General features: G+C 51.1%; 2 protein-coding genes across 6 annotated transcripts in view; one reads left to right on the top strand and one right to left on the bottom strand.

The window, feature by feature from the left end:
* The window catches only part of LOC121450501 (histone-lysine N-methyltransferase SETDB1), a 35651-nt gene extending 29841 nt beyond the window's left edge, over positions 1 to 5810 (top strand). For all 4 annotated transcript variants that reach the window (XM_041655447.1, XM_041655449.1, XM_041655448.1 and 1 more), the window contains 8 exons: positions 868 to 1037; positions 2030 to 2643; positions 3437 to 3465; positions 3571 to 3700; positions 3959 to 4124; positions 4516 to 4727; positions 4963 to 5051; positions 5196 to 5810. In XM_041655447.1, the coding sequence (XP_041511381.1) occupies positions 868 to 1037; positions 2030 to 2643; positions 3437 to 3465; positions 3571 to 3700; positions 3959 to 4124; positions 4516 to 4727; positions 4963 to 5051; positions 5196 to 5313 (1528 nt within the window). In that variant the 3' untranslated portion in view covers positions 5314 to 5810. The remainder of the gene's footprint in view (positions 1 to 867; positions 1038 to 2029; positions 2644 to 3436; positions 3466 to 3570; positions 3701 to 3958; positions 4125 to 4515; positions 4728 to 4962; positions 5052 to 5195) is intronic.
* Positions 5758 to 13806, bottom strand: LOC121450503 (ceramide synthase 2). 2 transcript variants are annotated; one of them, XM_041655451.1, is made up of 11 exons: positions 13507 to 13806; positions 8992 to 9165; positions 8463 to 8580; positions 8207 to 8325; positions 8001 to 8058; positions 7870 to 7920; positions 7625 to 7717; positions 7329 to 7457; positions 7036 to 7142; positions 6802 to 6955; positions 5758 to 6651 (listed from the first exon to the last, which is right to left on the bottom strand). In XM_041655451.1, exons 2-11 carry the CDS (start codon positions 9162 to 9164, stop codon positions 6511 to 6513), a joined length of 1143 nt encoding a protein of 380 aa, XP_041511385.1. In that variant the 5' UTR covers position 9165; positions 13507 to 13806; the 3' UTR covers positions 5758 to 6510. The 2 variants fall into 2 exon arrangements, with proteins under 2 accessions (XP_041511385.1, XP_041511386.1); XM_041655452.1 differs by lacking the exon at positions 13507 to 13806 and adding an exon at positions 13306 to 13434.
* Between the last annotated feature and the right edge of the window lie 568 nt (positions 13807 to 14374).

Genomic DNA, 14374 nt, shown 5'->3' with positions numbered 1-14374 from the left:
CTATGGGCATTCTGACGGTCACATTGTGCACTCTACTATGGGCATTCTGACGGTCACATTGTGCACTCTACTATGGGCATTCTGACGGTCACATTGTGCACTCTACTATGGGCATTCTGACGGTCACATTGTGCACTATACTATGGGCATTCTGACGGTCACATTGTGCACTATACTATGGGCATTCTGACGGTCACATTGTGCACTATACTATGGGCATTCTGACGGTCACATTGTGCACTATACTATGGGCATTCTGACGGTCACATTGTGCACTCTACTATGGGCATTCTGACGGTCACATTGTGCACTCTACTATGGGCATTCTGACGGTCACATTGTGCACTCTACTATGGGCATTCTGACGGTCACATTGTGCACTATACTATGGGCATTCTGACGGTCACATTGTGCACTCTACTATGGGCATTCTGACGGTCACATTGTGCACTATACTATGGGCATTCTGACGGTCACATTGTGCACTCTACTATGGGCATTCTGACGGTCACATTGTGCACTATACTATGGGCATTCTGACGGTCACATTGTGCACTCTACTATGGGCATTCTGACGGTCACATTGTGCACTCTACTATGGGCATTCTGACGGTCACACTGTGCACTATACTATGGGCATTCTGACGGTCACATTGTGCACTATACTATTTTGAACATCTCTGTGAATCACTTTCCCTTCTGAATTATGTCCCTGGTCTTATTTGCAAATGAGTCCAAGAACATGGGTGGCTCATTCTCTAAATCTAGTCACTTAGGTCATTCCCTACTTCATAATCTTTACTCATGACAGGTTTTACGGCTTTTAGTACTCTAGTGACTGTCATTGATTTTATTCTACCTTCCTAGGGTTTATGAGTGTAACAAACGCTGCAAATGTGATCCAAACATGTGCACAAATCGGTTGGTGCAGCATGGACTACAGGTTCGACTACAGCTATTTAAGACACAGAACAAGGGCTGGGGTATCCGCTGCTTGGATGACATTGCCAAAGGCTCTTTTGTCTGTATCTATGCAGGTTAGTAATGAAAGAAGAGGTTATTGCTCCATGGGGTTTGGGACATGATAGTTCAGAGTAAAGTTGAACATAGCAAAGTGCTACTGGGCTTGGTAGCATGTGCCTATAATCTAGGTACTCAGAAGGTGAAGGCAGAAAATTTAGGAGTTGGAGGTAGCCTGGAGTACATACACAGACTCTGCCTTAGAAAAATAGTGTTTGATGGGCATTGGTGGCATACACCTATAATCCGGGCACTTGGGAGACAGAGCCATGTGTTCAAGGCCAACCTGGTCTACAGAGCTAGTTCCAGAACCGCCAGGGCTACACAGAGAAACCCTGTCTCAAAAAAACAAAAACCCACCAAACAAACAAAAAGCATAGTGTTTGAGCAGTGAAACTGAGCTCTGAAGAACAGCATGTGCTTAGTTTGCAGGAGACACTGAATTCAGTCCTAGCACTTAGAAGAGGGACTGGACGATCTGGCGTTTAACTGAGAGTAAGAGGAGACAGGAGCTCCTCCTGTAAAGACATGCTAGGTGATGTACCTATGTAGGCGGACCAGAGAGAGTTAAAGGTGCTTCATGAAAACAGTGAAAGGGAGCCGGGCAGTGGTGGCGCACACCTTTAGTCCCAGCACTTGGGAAGCAGAGACAGGCCTCTGTGAGTTCGAGGCCAACCTGATCTAGAAAAGCTAGTTCCAGGACAGGCTCCAAAAGCTACAGAGAAACCTTGTTTCGAAATACAAACAAAGAAACAAAAAAAAAAACGGTGAAAGGGAATCAGATTTTGGCTGTTGTTGTCTCTTCAGTGAGAGACCTCATTTAGATCCCATTGTATCGTTTTCTCCTAGAGATATTTTAACATAGAAGGTCAAAGGCCAATGTGACAGGTTGTAGTGACCTTGCTTTCATGGTGAAGACAAGGGTGGCCTCCAGAGTGAGCACATAGTACAGGGTTTGCCCTCTGGGTAGGGTCACTGATAAAAACCTTTCAATTCTCTTCATTCTCAGGCAAAATCCTGACAGATGACTTTGCAGACAAAGAAGGCCTGGAGATGGGTGATGAGTACTTTGCAAATCTGGACCACATTGAAAGTGTGGAGAACTTTAAGGAAGGATATGAGAGTGATGTCGGCAATTCCTCTGACAGCAGTGGGGTGGACATGAAGGACCAGGAAGATGGCAACAGTGGTTCCGAGGACCCTGAGGAATCCAATGACGACAGCTCTGATGATAACTTCTGTAGGGATGAGGACTTCAGCACCAGTTCAGTGTGGCGTAGCTATGCTACCCGAAGACAGACCCGGGGTCAGAAGGAGAATGGGCTGTCTGAGATGGCTTCCAAGGATTCCCGCCCCCCAGACCTTGGACCTCCACATGCTCCTATACCTCCCTCAGTATCTGTAGGGGGCTGCAAACCACCTTCATCTGAGGAGACTCCCAAGAACAAGGTGGCCTCGTGGCTGAGCTGCAATAGTGTCAGTGAAAGTGGATTTGCCGACTCTGATAGCCGTTCCTCCTTCAAGACTAGTGAAGGTGGAGGAGGCCGGGGAGAGGCTGAGAAGGCCTCTACCTCAGTATTGAGCTTCAAGGATGAAGGAGACACTAAGCAGACTAAGAAAGAGGTAAGAAAGGACTGAACATGCTTTTTTTTGTTTTCTTTTTTTCGGGACAGGGTTTCTCTGTGTAACAGTCATAACTGTCCTGAAACAAGCTCTTGTAGACCAGGCTGGCCTCGATCTGCTTACCTCTGCCTCCTGTGTGCTGGGATTATAGATGTGCACCACCACTACCCAGCTGGATGAACACTCTTGAGAGCAGCCACCCCTCCCCAAGGAAAACTTGTGCTTTTTAATGCATGGTTCTGAAGTTTTAAAGCCACGTCTGGTGATGGCCATCCTAGCTGGAGGACTCCCAGGACAGTGTAAGGTGTCGCATGGCAAAGTCAGGGAACATGTGTCTATGTTAAGAGCAGTGCCTTTTAACCTTGGTACAAATGGAGATTGAGGTGGGGGGGCCACCTCGGTCAAGACTCCATCTCAAACCCAAAGCAATAAATAACTGAAATAGTTAGGGTTTGTTTCATTTTGTTTTTCATTACTGTTTTTAGATAGGATTGCACTACAAGTATATCTTTGATATTGAAACATTCCCCATTACAGGTAGTAAAACTGTTGGGTCCATGGAACACTGTGCTTGCAATACTGTTCCCTGTGTTATGTTAGTGGGAAAGATTAAAGGACCTTGCCAGGGGAGTATACTGATGAGAATGATTATTGCTGTTAGGTTACAGAGTGCTTTCCCCACAGCACCCCTCTTTAGTGTGCCTCTTTACTGCCTTATGCTAATGTTGTCTTTGGAAATCTTTTGTTACCTTGGGCCATGAAAGCATTTAACCCTTCCCTTGTTCCTTCCCAGGACCCGGATGACCGAAACAAGACGTCAGTGTAAGTGCTTGCTTTTGGACTGTGCTGAGTCTGCCTTCTCCTTTCACACTTACAAGAGAAACAGCCAGTAACTTGACTCCTCTCATTCTTTGCCCTTCCTATCAGAGTTACTGAAAGCTCTCAGAATTATGGACACAATCTTCCTATGAAGTCTGAAGGGCTTCGCCGACCATCTAGTAAAACTTCTGTGCCCCAAAGCCGGCGACTTGTGGCTTCTACTCAGTCAAACCATGATGTGAGTGCCTTCTCTTTTATTTAGTCCAAGTAAAGGAACATGTAGTAGCCTCACCTCAAATCATTCACTAGAATAACTATCAGTTAAGTCTCTTCTTAATTCTTTGGTCTTGACTTTTCTACCTTGTTCTCCGACATCTAACCATCATCATCTTGCAGTTGCCATAGCCCATTTTGCCAAATCCTAGGTAAAAGCAAGAACTTGAAGCAGCCTTTCTTCCCAGTAGCTCTTCTTCCCTCTCCACCATTGTCTCCCCAGGACATCTTGACACTGTCCAGCAGCACAGAAAGCGAGGGGGAAAGTGCAACCAGCCGAAAGCCCACTGCTGGCCAGACTTCAGCCACAGCCGTTGACAGTGATGACATCCAGACCATTTCTTCTGGCTCTGAAGGCGATGACTTTGAGGACAAGAAGACCTCATCCGGTAGTCTGAAAATGTTTGGGGAGTAGTAGGAAGAAGCAGGAAAGTCGGGAACATTTGTTGTTGTTTGGTTTTTCCAGACAGGGTTTCTCAGCTATGGATCCTGTCCTGGAACTAGCTCTGTAGACCAGGCTGGCCTCGAACTCACAGAGATCCGCCTGTCTCTGCCTCCTGAGTGCCAGGATTGAAGGCGTGCACCACTCACACCTGACTAGTGATTTAGGGTCTTAGCCTGAGATCTAGCCTAGCATATTGCTATTCCTGACCTGAGCAGGCTGGGTTAAACAAAAGATAGGAGATCTGATCATGAGTTGGTATAGGTCTCACACACCCTTTTTTTTTTTTTTTTTTTTTTTTTTTTTTTTTTTTTTTTTTTTTTTTTTTTGCTTTTCAGGTCCAGCAAAGCGCCAGGTGGCAGTAAAATCAACCCGAGGTTTTGCTCTTAAATCAACCCATGGGATTGCTATTAAATCAACCAACATGGCTTCTGTGGACAAGGGGGAGAGCGCACCAGTTCGTAAGAACACACGCCAGTTCTACGATGGTGAAGAATCTTGCTACATCATTGACGCCAAGCTTGAAGGCAACCTAGGCCGCTACCTCAATGTAAGACTCTTGACCACTTCTAAGTGCAGGGTTGTGTATGCCATTGCTCTCAAATTCCTAATTCTTTAAAGATATTATACAAACCCACTTTTGCTTATAAGTTGATTTCAAAGAATAAGGTAGCTTTCTTTCAAAACACCACTGATGTGCAGTGGGGGTAGAGATATCACTTTCTTGTAATTCTCACAAAGCCAGACGTTTCCTTGGTCAAGTGACTGTCATCTTTGCACTACAGCATAGTTGCAGCCCCAACTTGTTTGTCCAGAATGTCTTCGTGGATACTCATGATCTTCGCTTCCCTTGGGTGGCCTTTTTTGCCAGCAAGTAAGAGGGATAATGAGGAAGGGGTAAATTCCATGGAGATTCTGGGTGGGGGGACCTTCCTTTGTGGCCAGGCTTCACCTTTATCTTCTAAACTCTACTTCCAAGTGCCTATGCTACCACATCACCATCCTTTTCCCTCTTCAGGAGAATCCGGGCTGGAACAGAACTTACTTGGGACTACAACTACGAAGTGGGCAGCGTGGAAGGCAAGGAGCTGCTGTGCTGCTGCGGAGCCATTGAATGCAGAGGGCGTCTCCTGTAAAGGGAGACCCTTGGACAGGGTCTTCCTGGCTGTTGAACTCTGACCCCAGGTCTCTGGTCTAGCTACTCTCCAGTTCCTAGTAGATAGAAATGGGGATTCTGGATCAGGACTCTCCCAGTGTGGTGCTAGCAGGCACTAGGGTGGGTAGACATGGCCACTCTAGCCTCAGCCTGAGGTCCTTCTCAGATGTTCCCGTGTTCACGATTCTCATGGGCTGTATGTCTGCCGTCCCTATCCTGTGTGGTTTCGTGATGAAGATTGTGTATCTTCTCTCCTCAGTCCCCATCGTAATCTCCCAGGGAGAGGTCATTTTCCCAGTGGGCAGCTGTCTTACACCTCCATTTTACTTGTGTAATTTTTAGCAAAAAAAAAAAAGTTACATAACCACAAAGAAGGCCTAAGAAAACTATCCCCTTTCTCAGTTCTTCATAGTCTGACACACTGTCATGTTTTATTTAACCTTTAATATACTTTAATTAAAAAAAAAACCATTAACAGTACATTTTGGTCTGAAATGGTCCCTCGCCATAATGCCAGGTCCTAGCTGTAGTTCTGGCTTTATAACTGAAACTCCAAATGTTCAATAAATAAGAGAACTAGTTGCCGTTCTACTCCACGCCAGCTTGTCTTAGCTGGAGGGAGGGGAAAGAAAGGCCAGAGAAAGGAGGCAGTGACATCCTGAAACTGTGGTCCCTGGGGTAGGGTGAGAGGCATGTATACCCTCCTTCACTTAGTTAACTTGTTATAAAGGAGAAAAAGTTAAAAGTAGCTCAGCTTTCATTTTTGGCTTGAGCTAGGGTGCTTAGAAAGGTGGAACCTTGGTCCAGCTTTGGCAGAATGAGGCCCAGAGATGGGACAGTAAGGCACAACCCTGGCTTAAAGTCAGGGAGTCAAAGGCGAACAGCTCCAAATTCTTCAGAATAAGGAATGTGAGTTTTAACTCCAACCCTCAGAGTGGAGAAAGATTTTCAGAAAGCATGAGAAAGGGTAGCCTGGAAAACAGAGAGGGTAGTCAGACCATTCCCCTCTCTAGCAGAGGATATGACCAACCTTCTCTCCCTGAGATAGGCTGGTTACAGTTAGGTGACAGACTCCTCTCCTTACGCCCTTTCTCCCCGGAGCTCAGGTGTCCCTACAGGGAAGGCTGGCTAGTTTCTTGGCTTCGTGTATTAATGTGGGGGCAGCTAGGACAATGGTTCAGTCATTCTTAGGATGATTGTTATTGAGGATGGGGTGGCCATTAGCTAGGAGCTGACTCTTCGCTCCTGCCCCAGCTGCAGCCTCCTCCCCCTCTGAGCTCTCTGTTTCTTCTCGGTCACTGCGTTCATCTTCTACCAGCTGTGAAAAGGACAAAAAGGGTTATGTATTTCCTGCTAGCCCCCAGAACCTCACACTGTTTCAGAAGCGTTACTGGCATGACAGAGTTTAGATTAGAGGGTTTGGGGTTGAGAGTGCTGAGGTCTACAAAGGGGAGGCAGCCTTCCTCACCTTTCCAGTTATGAACTTGTGGGCCATGCGCAGGATGAAGTAGGCCCAGAAGATGTGCAGCATCTGCAGCACTGCCATCATGGCGTTGAAGAAGTAATAGCCAAAGAAGGCAGGGTAGAGCTCCAGGGGGTATACCAGTGTGCAGTGTAGGATCCTGAGGAGTTAAGAGAGAGTGGTTACATGGAGCTGGGTGAAACGAGAGAGAAAGGCAAGAAGAGCCAGCTCCCTGCTCACCAGAAGGGCATGATGACCAGTCGCGTCAAGATGAAAACGATGGCGAAGACAATGAAGAGGTTATTGCAGGTGTTCTTCCAGCCCGCGTAGTTAAACATCTTGGCAGACTATAAATAGTCCATCTATCATCATGGGCCCCCGACTCTCCCGTACACATTAATTATGTGTGTGTGGTTAGCAGCACTGGCTGTGCCCTCCCACCTCAGTACCAGGAATATCTGCCCTCTCCACCCCTGGAAGACTGGAGGAACAAATGAGCCTGCAGTGGGAACTCTACTGTGAGGAAGCCTAACCTCCAGCAGGTAGTCAGAGGAGTCATGCAGAGCCAAGACGAGAGTCCCTGCTCGGACGTAGTTGGCAAACCAGGAGAAGCTGAGGAGAATGATGGTGGCCACATGGTGAATGATCTGTTCCTTAAAATCCTGCAGAAAAGATGCAGGCTTCAAGAGACTCTTCCATGTTCACTGTTCACACACACAACCCAAACTTTTGTTCCCGGTATCCCAGCAGCTCTGTCCAGATCTCTGAGAAGTCCTGATTCCAGGCCTCATCTAGCCCTTGGACTTAACTGCACAGCCTCTTCACCCACCTTCCGCTTGACGTCGGAGGCAATGCTGAAGAGCAGGGACCAGTAGAAGGAGAGTTCGATCATGTAGTACCAATACTGAGAAGGGACGATGCTCTGGGAGAGGAAAGAGTGGTGAGGGATCCCAGAACAACTAGCTCTAAGGGGCTCACCTCCAAACTCGTGCCCCTTCTAGCCCCTCAAGATACTCTGTTGTGTGAAGAAACTCTTAATAATGGGTGTTGTGTGCTGTAGGCCACTCCTCATACCTGTATGGGGTATCCCTCCCAAACTTTCCTCAAGTCATAGAACCAGGGTTTCTGCAAAGAGATTAAAGATGTCAAATCCTATTGCTTTTCCCCATCTTGACAGAAGATGTGTCCCACATCCCAGTACTCACATCCATGATGACAGCCACGCCAGCAACAAAGGCAATTAGGTAAAACGTGAATCTCCAACTGCAAGAGGAAGCACATCTGGCTAGGCAGGAGGATCAGCAGCTTCCACTGCCCCCACACACCCTCTCAAGGGACCCTTACTCCTGTACACCACAGCCCTCTCCTCCCAGCAAGAAACAACAGAACTGTGCCACCCAGTTTCCCCCACCTGGCTTCTCGGAACTTCTTGAGAAGGCTGGGCCTGTCCTGGTTGCGGCGGCGGCGGAACCAGCGTTCTATCTGGCGGCTAGAGAGCCCACTCTGCCGAGACAAAAGCTCTACCTCCACCTAAGCATAGTGAGGCCACGACATTCAGCTGTCAAATCGGCAGTGCCCCAACTCTGCCCAACCTCACCAAGTCCTCACCTTCCAGAGCTAGCATTCTAACCCTGGCCCACCCAAACTCAGCAACTCCCCGCTCGTACCTGCTTGGGCTGCTTGCCGCTGGTCAGGTAGAAATGCTCTAAGGTGACGTTGGGAGGGGCCCGTAGTCGGGTTTTCTCCTTAACATTCAGGAGGGCAGCCAGAGGTGTAGCCACATAACTGGGGAAGGGACATGAGAGAGAGGTGTCTGGCTCCCTTGGAGCACTCCTAACCCCTAAACGGGGAGGACAAAGTACCACAAGTTCAGGCATCTTAATTTTGGGCCTCAGTTTCCCAAGTTTCCTGGCAACCCCCTTTCCTCTAGCCTCCTGGGCTGCCCACAGCCGACAAAGCTGCCTATGTTCACTATTGACCAGGCGAAGAGGAGGCGGGCACGGGGTGAGAACAACCAGCTATTGAAGGAAAGGGCTGGGGTTGCTGAGGCCTCAGGAAGACAATGGTGCCCTGGGGGAGGGCAAGCAGGCAGCAGGGACCTGGGTGCAGAGAGCACCACTGTCCAGAACTAAGTCTCAAGAGACCAACATGAAGTCTGCTAGGCTGGCCACAGTCGGAGGTGTGGGGCATGCTCACAGCTCAAAGAAGTATCGAACGACGAGAAAGACCAGGGCCAGGGGAAGTGTGATGTAGAGGTCTGAGGCTTTGGCATAGACACGTCCATCTCTGTCTTCTAGATCAGCCCAGGTTAGGTTCACGGGCAGCCATAGTCGGTCCCACCAGAAGTGGTCATACAATGTCTGGAGCATCCTAAGTGAGGGAGGGAGAAGCTAGTCAGAGCTCCGCAGGGAAGAAAAAAAAAAAGGAATGGGACTGGGACTCTGGGTTTGGCTACATGGCCCTGGAACAAACTGCTTTCCTCCACTGACTCAGTTTCCTTATCTGTAATAGGAAATCAGCAGCTTTCAAGTTCCAGCATTTACAGTTTGTTGCAACCTTAGGTGATGCTGATACCACAAAGGCCTGATCCCCTGGGGAAAAACAAAAAAAACAAACAAAAAAAAAAAACCACTCATTTCTTAATTTCTTAAGTCTTATCTTTTGGCTCTCAACCTGGAGAGAACAAGCAAGACCCAGAGAAGCAATAGTCAACAGCCAGGGAAGTCATCCAGGTTGATTGGGCGTGGTGTAACACCTTCAATCCCAGACTCAGGAGGCAGAGGGAGAGGCAGGTAGAGCCACGGTGTCCAGAACAGCCAGGGCTACATAGTGACCCTTAGCTGGCCAGCAGATCTACAGGAGAAAATGAAACAGGTACCATCCCCAAAGAACAGTGAGCATTGGCACTCCATGCCAAGGCATTCAGTCTCTTAAGTAAGGCAGAGCATGATCACTAAGACTGTTCAGAAGGGAAGTGAGAGGCACACACAGTGTCAGCGCTGAGGACAGGGTCTGCACAGCAAACCAAGACATCTGGCAAAGCGACCTATTTTCCCTCTTCCTCCTCCTCTTTCTCCTTTATTCTTTGAGACAGCACCTATGCAGTGCAGTACTGCCTCAGCAGCTCAAGCAGCCCAAGTGCTGAAATGACAAGCTCACCACCACAGCTGCCATAACCTATTTCTTTTTTTTTTTTTCTTTTTCCTTCAAGACAGGGTTTCTCTGTAGCTTTGGAGCCTGTCCTGGAACTAGCTCTTGTAGACCAGGCTGGCCTCAAACTCATAGAGATCCACCTGCCTCTGCCTCCCAAGTGCCAGGATTAAAGGCATGCGCGACCAACCACCCAGCATTCATAACCTATTTCTTACAAAGGCGCATCCAGAACATAAAAACCTGTCTGCAAGTCAACATCCTCAAGCCAGGAAAGAGCTGCTGCTTTCAATTTCCCTCCTCTCCTCCACAGAAAGATGAAAAACTGTTTGGCACTGAACACCGGGATCCAGATGAGGCAGGGGACAGTCTACGACTCGAGGAGTAGGGGAACCAAGGAAGTCCCCACCTCTCATCCTCCTTGAATAGAGAGAAGAGGTGGCAGCATTCAGACTGACCTATGGACTGGGCGCTGTGACAGATGGAGAGAGAGCAGGAGCTGGAGTGTGTGTGGAGGCACCAGGCTCTGAATTTCAAGTGGAGCTGCCTCAGGAGGCGGACACCTCAGCCCACAGCTGAGCTGGGCTGGGCTCTGACTCTTTCAGCAGCTCCGCCCCCACCCTCCATAGAAGCACTTGCGAAATCCCTCTCTGCCTGTCACGGGTCAGTCAGTATTCCAGCTTGAGGACTTTACCCTCCTGTCCCCACTCCTGGTCACTGCTCTTTCGGATGAAACCAGAGGTCAGCATAGACGATAAAGGGTTTTCAGCTCCACACACCCCACCATGCATTCCAGGCCTCGCCGTGGAGGGCAGTGTTCCTTCCCATTCCACCTTAGCCCAAATAAATATTTAATTTGTTGAAAAGAGATGGGAGCCTCTCAAAGTGAACAAAACTAAATGTAACTGCCCACACAAGCACACATTCTTCCTAGAGAGAAGCAAAAAACTGAGCAGGCAAGGGAAGAGCAGCAAACCAGACTAATGGGGTAGTCTGCACACCTCCATCTCTTCCTCCCCACCTTGTGGTTTAGCCAGATAGGAGTAGGGACCAATGCCTGACCCTGGCATCTGACTACCTTGTTTCGCAGGGCCTAACTTCTCCAGTGAGACCTAAATTCCTAGCCTTGGGCTATGCCGTCACATTTAGTAGGATGTTTTCTCATTAGAACCTCTAGAGGGTTAAGGATACGGAGGACTAGCTAAGGGCCTGCAGGGTGGGTGGAGCCTCTCTCCTGGACTCCAAGAGCAGAGGAATGTCTAGTGCCTTTCTTATCCCTACAAAGAAGGTAAGAGCTAGGGGCTGGGGGTGGGGCAATTGGGTATCACAGAACGGCTGAGGGAAAGCACTAGAACAACACATCAGACCTCCTCCACCCTGTGTGTGGAGTGGTGTGTAACTAGGGGGTGCGGGCCAGTGGGGGCTGCACGCTGTGCTTCAAGCGTGCTGTGATCAGAGTCCCTGCTGTCCAGAACAGCAGAGAAGCTGCCCCAGATCCAGCAGGGAGGGGAAGGGGCTGGAGTTTCCAGCCAGTCTCTTACACATCTCCCCAGAACCAATCTGCTCCCTGCTGCACCCCAGGTGGCACTGGCACCAGCACACCAAGACAAGCATCCATAAACATCAGGCCGAGAAAAGGCAACATTCAGCCCCCTCGTCCCTAAGGGTAGATGGAGTCTTGATTACACCTGCAGCTTTTCCACTCACAAAAATTATGCCACCTGCACACACAGAGAGATACGGTGTATGTGTTCATCTACTGGTCTCCCACTCCGCACACCTGCCTCAGATACAGACACCACGCTGGAGAGGGGCCAGTGCGGCAGGGATTTCACAGGCATTGTGTGACTCCCAAATGGAGCAGGTTCAACCTGGCTCCAGCCTTCTCTCCTCAAACTGGCCCACAGCCTCTCCCCAGCAGATGAAAAGGGTGGGAGACAGGTGCCAATGGAGCTTGCAGGCCCAGAGGGATGGAAGGGATAAGTGTAGCTAGCCTGTTAAGAAAAACTGCTCAGACTCAATGGATGACAGTCCTAGTGACTCTGTTTGCAGAGAGATTAAAAAAGAGAGGGTCCCATGGGCTCTGGGGTCTGAAGGAGGTCGGAGTACTCTTTCTTGTTGAAAACTTTCCTTCCGGGGAGCATCAGCTGCTCATGGACTTCTCTCTAGCAGGTGAAGAACAATGGGCGAAGTCAAAAGGTGTGTCTCTGCTTCAGGATACTACTACACTAGCCCAAAAATATGGGTCAGATTCTGGCAAAGATGGGGGTGTGAGGTGGCAACCATGCGACCCCAGGCTTCATGTGGTCTAGAGCTTGTCTGAGAAGTTCACAAACTCCACCCCCAACCCAAACACATTATAAGAGTGTGGCCCCCAGACACACGGAGAAGCCAGCAGGTTTAAGCAGCAGCTGAGTGTGGACGGGTGATAAAGGAACAGTATGGGGTCACTCTGCCTATGGCCAGAGGCCGGAGGGAAAGCGCCCTCTCTCCAGGGCAAAACCCGGCCAGAGGCCCAGTGAGGTGAAAGAGGTATGGGGCAGGAATGGAGACAAGGACAAATTCACACACACACACACACACACACACACACACACACACACGTGAGCGCGCACATCTTAGAAAGTAAGTACTGTGTGGCCAGGACCTAAGGAACAGCGCTGCAGCCCAATCCTTACCCTCAAGGGCCCCATCACAAACTTGAAGCTAGTCACCTCGATTCTGGGATGGGAAGTGGCTTCTTTCCCCAGCTCTAACATAAACAGAAGTAACTGCCTGCAGGAGGCCTTCCCTAATTCAGTTCTCCGGGAAGACCGCCTCACTCCAGACCTCACGATGCTTACAACTCCCTGACTGCTGAGGCTGTCAACTCAAATAACTGAGATCTGGTTCGGACGCCAGGAGCGCGTCTGAGGCACAGAACACTCCCAAACTCATGCCAACGATGAATGTCACGCACCTGCCCTAGCAAACTAGCTCCAGGGCCTCTGAGCCTGTAATTAGCAAGTTGCCACCCGTAAAGCTAGTTTCACCAGCTGCTCCCAGAGCTGGCCACGCACACCCCATAACGGTACAGGAATCTTAGCCCTTTGGGGCCAGGACAGAGCAAGTCTACTCCTTCCTGTTTCCCGTTCGGCACATGGACGCTCTTAACCTCTCTTCTGGGATGGGCAAAAGGGGCTCAGCAGCAGTGGCTGAGGCGGCGGCGGCCACAGCAGCAGCACCAGGGGCCGCCACCGCTTTTCCCGGGCCTCTACGCACTCAGGCCCCGGGACGCACGCGGCCCACCGGGAGGTTCTCGCACCAAAGGTCGGCGTCTGTGGCTCTGGTCCTGGGCGAGCGCCGGGCTCCGGCCCTTACCTGTTGCCCCGCAGGCCTTCTCCCCGCCAAGGCCCCGGCCCGGCCCGGCGCGCTCGCTCCAGCAGTGCTCGGCCCGCCCTCCGGCAGGCCGGCCGCCATGAGCCGGTGGAGTCCCCGGCGCCTTCGAGCTGCGCCCCGAGCCCCCGCGCCTGCCGCCTCCTCGCGGCCCCCACGGCCCCCGCGCACGGCGCACGAACTCACTCGGTGGCCGGTGCAGAGCTGGCCGGCCCGGGCGCCGCTGCTCCGTCTCCTCTCCGAGCGCCCGGCCCGTGCGCACTGGCTGGGCCGGGTCCTCTCCTCCCCCTTCCGCCGCCCGCGGCTCCCTCCCTCCTTCCTCCTCTGCCCGCCGAGCCCCGGCGAGCCCAGGCCGAGCCCAGCCGCGGAGGGAAGGCCCCGCGTGCGCCGAGCCGAGCTGGCCGTGGGCCGCGCCCGGGCGGGACCAGAGTCCCGGAACCCCGCGCTGCGCCTGTGGAGCCTCGGAGCCCCGACGGGGCGGGTGGCTCTCGCGCTGGCGGCCGCCCGGGTCTCTGGGTGGCGCGGAGGCGGCCCACTGGGAAGGGCCCCCCAGGCGCCTGAGGACACGGCTCACAGCCGGTTGCCTCTGCCCCACCCCGCGGCCCTGCTGCGGTCGACAGCCTCAGCCCGGCGTGCAGCCCTCAGTTCCTCCCGGGTTGGGGTTGGTTGCCACAGTTCCCGCGCCCGGCCGCACTGCGCGGTGGGGGAGGAATGGTGCAGCCGGGAACCCCGTCCAGGTACACCCGGTGAAAGCCCTGCACAGACCCCGAGGCTCCCGGCAGGGAGACCAGCAGTACCCCAGCCCTGCTGTTCGGAGCCCGAACGGAGTTACTCTCAACCTTTAGTAAAGTGTACTTCCTTCTCCAGTCGACACTCCATGCTTAGCCGCGATCAGTGTCAAACCAGTTATCCCATAAGTGACCCCATAAAATTTGTGCTTCAAGGAGAGAGCGGCCTTGACTCCCATTGTGGACAGAACCTGAGTAAGTTGTACTTGAGGGCCTTTTCACAGGGAGACCTGCAGCTTCTTCCATGTAAAAAATATTTTTAAAAC

Source organism: Microtus oregoni, unplaced genomic scaffold, assembly GCF_018167655.1.
Source record: "Microtus oregoni isolate MIOR12 unplaced genomic scaffold, Mior012 000007F_ref0000211, whole genome shotgun sequence".
In the NCBI taxonomy this organism is placed as follows: domain Eukaryota; kingdom Metazoa; phylum Chordata; class Mammalia; order Rodentia; family Cricetidae; genus Microtus; species Microtus oregoni.
Note: the sequence above shows the minus strand (reverse complement) of the source record. Positions and strands in the feature narration are given on the sequence as shown.

Bases quoted from the DNA above. Each gene is read 5' to 3' on its own strand.
- LOC121450503 (XM_041655451.1), bottom strand. From the start codon at position 9,164: ATGCTCCAGACATTGTATGACCACTTCTGGTGGGACCGACTATGGCTG. The intron at 8,326-8,462 runs GTACGAGCGGGG...CACTATGCTTAG, and splicing joins GCGGCAAGCAGCCCAAGCAG to GTGGAGGTAGAGCTTTTGTC. The intron at 7,143-7,328 runs GTTAGGCTTCCT...GACTATTTATAG, and splicing joins CCTCTGACTACCTGCTGGAG to TCTGCCAAGATGTTTAACTA.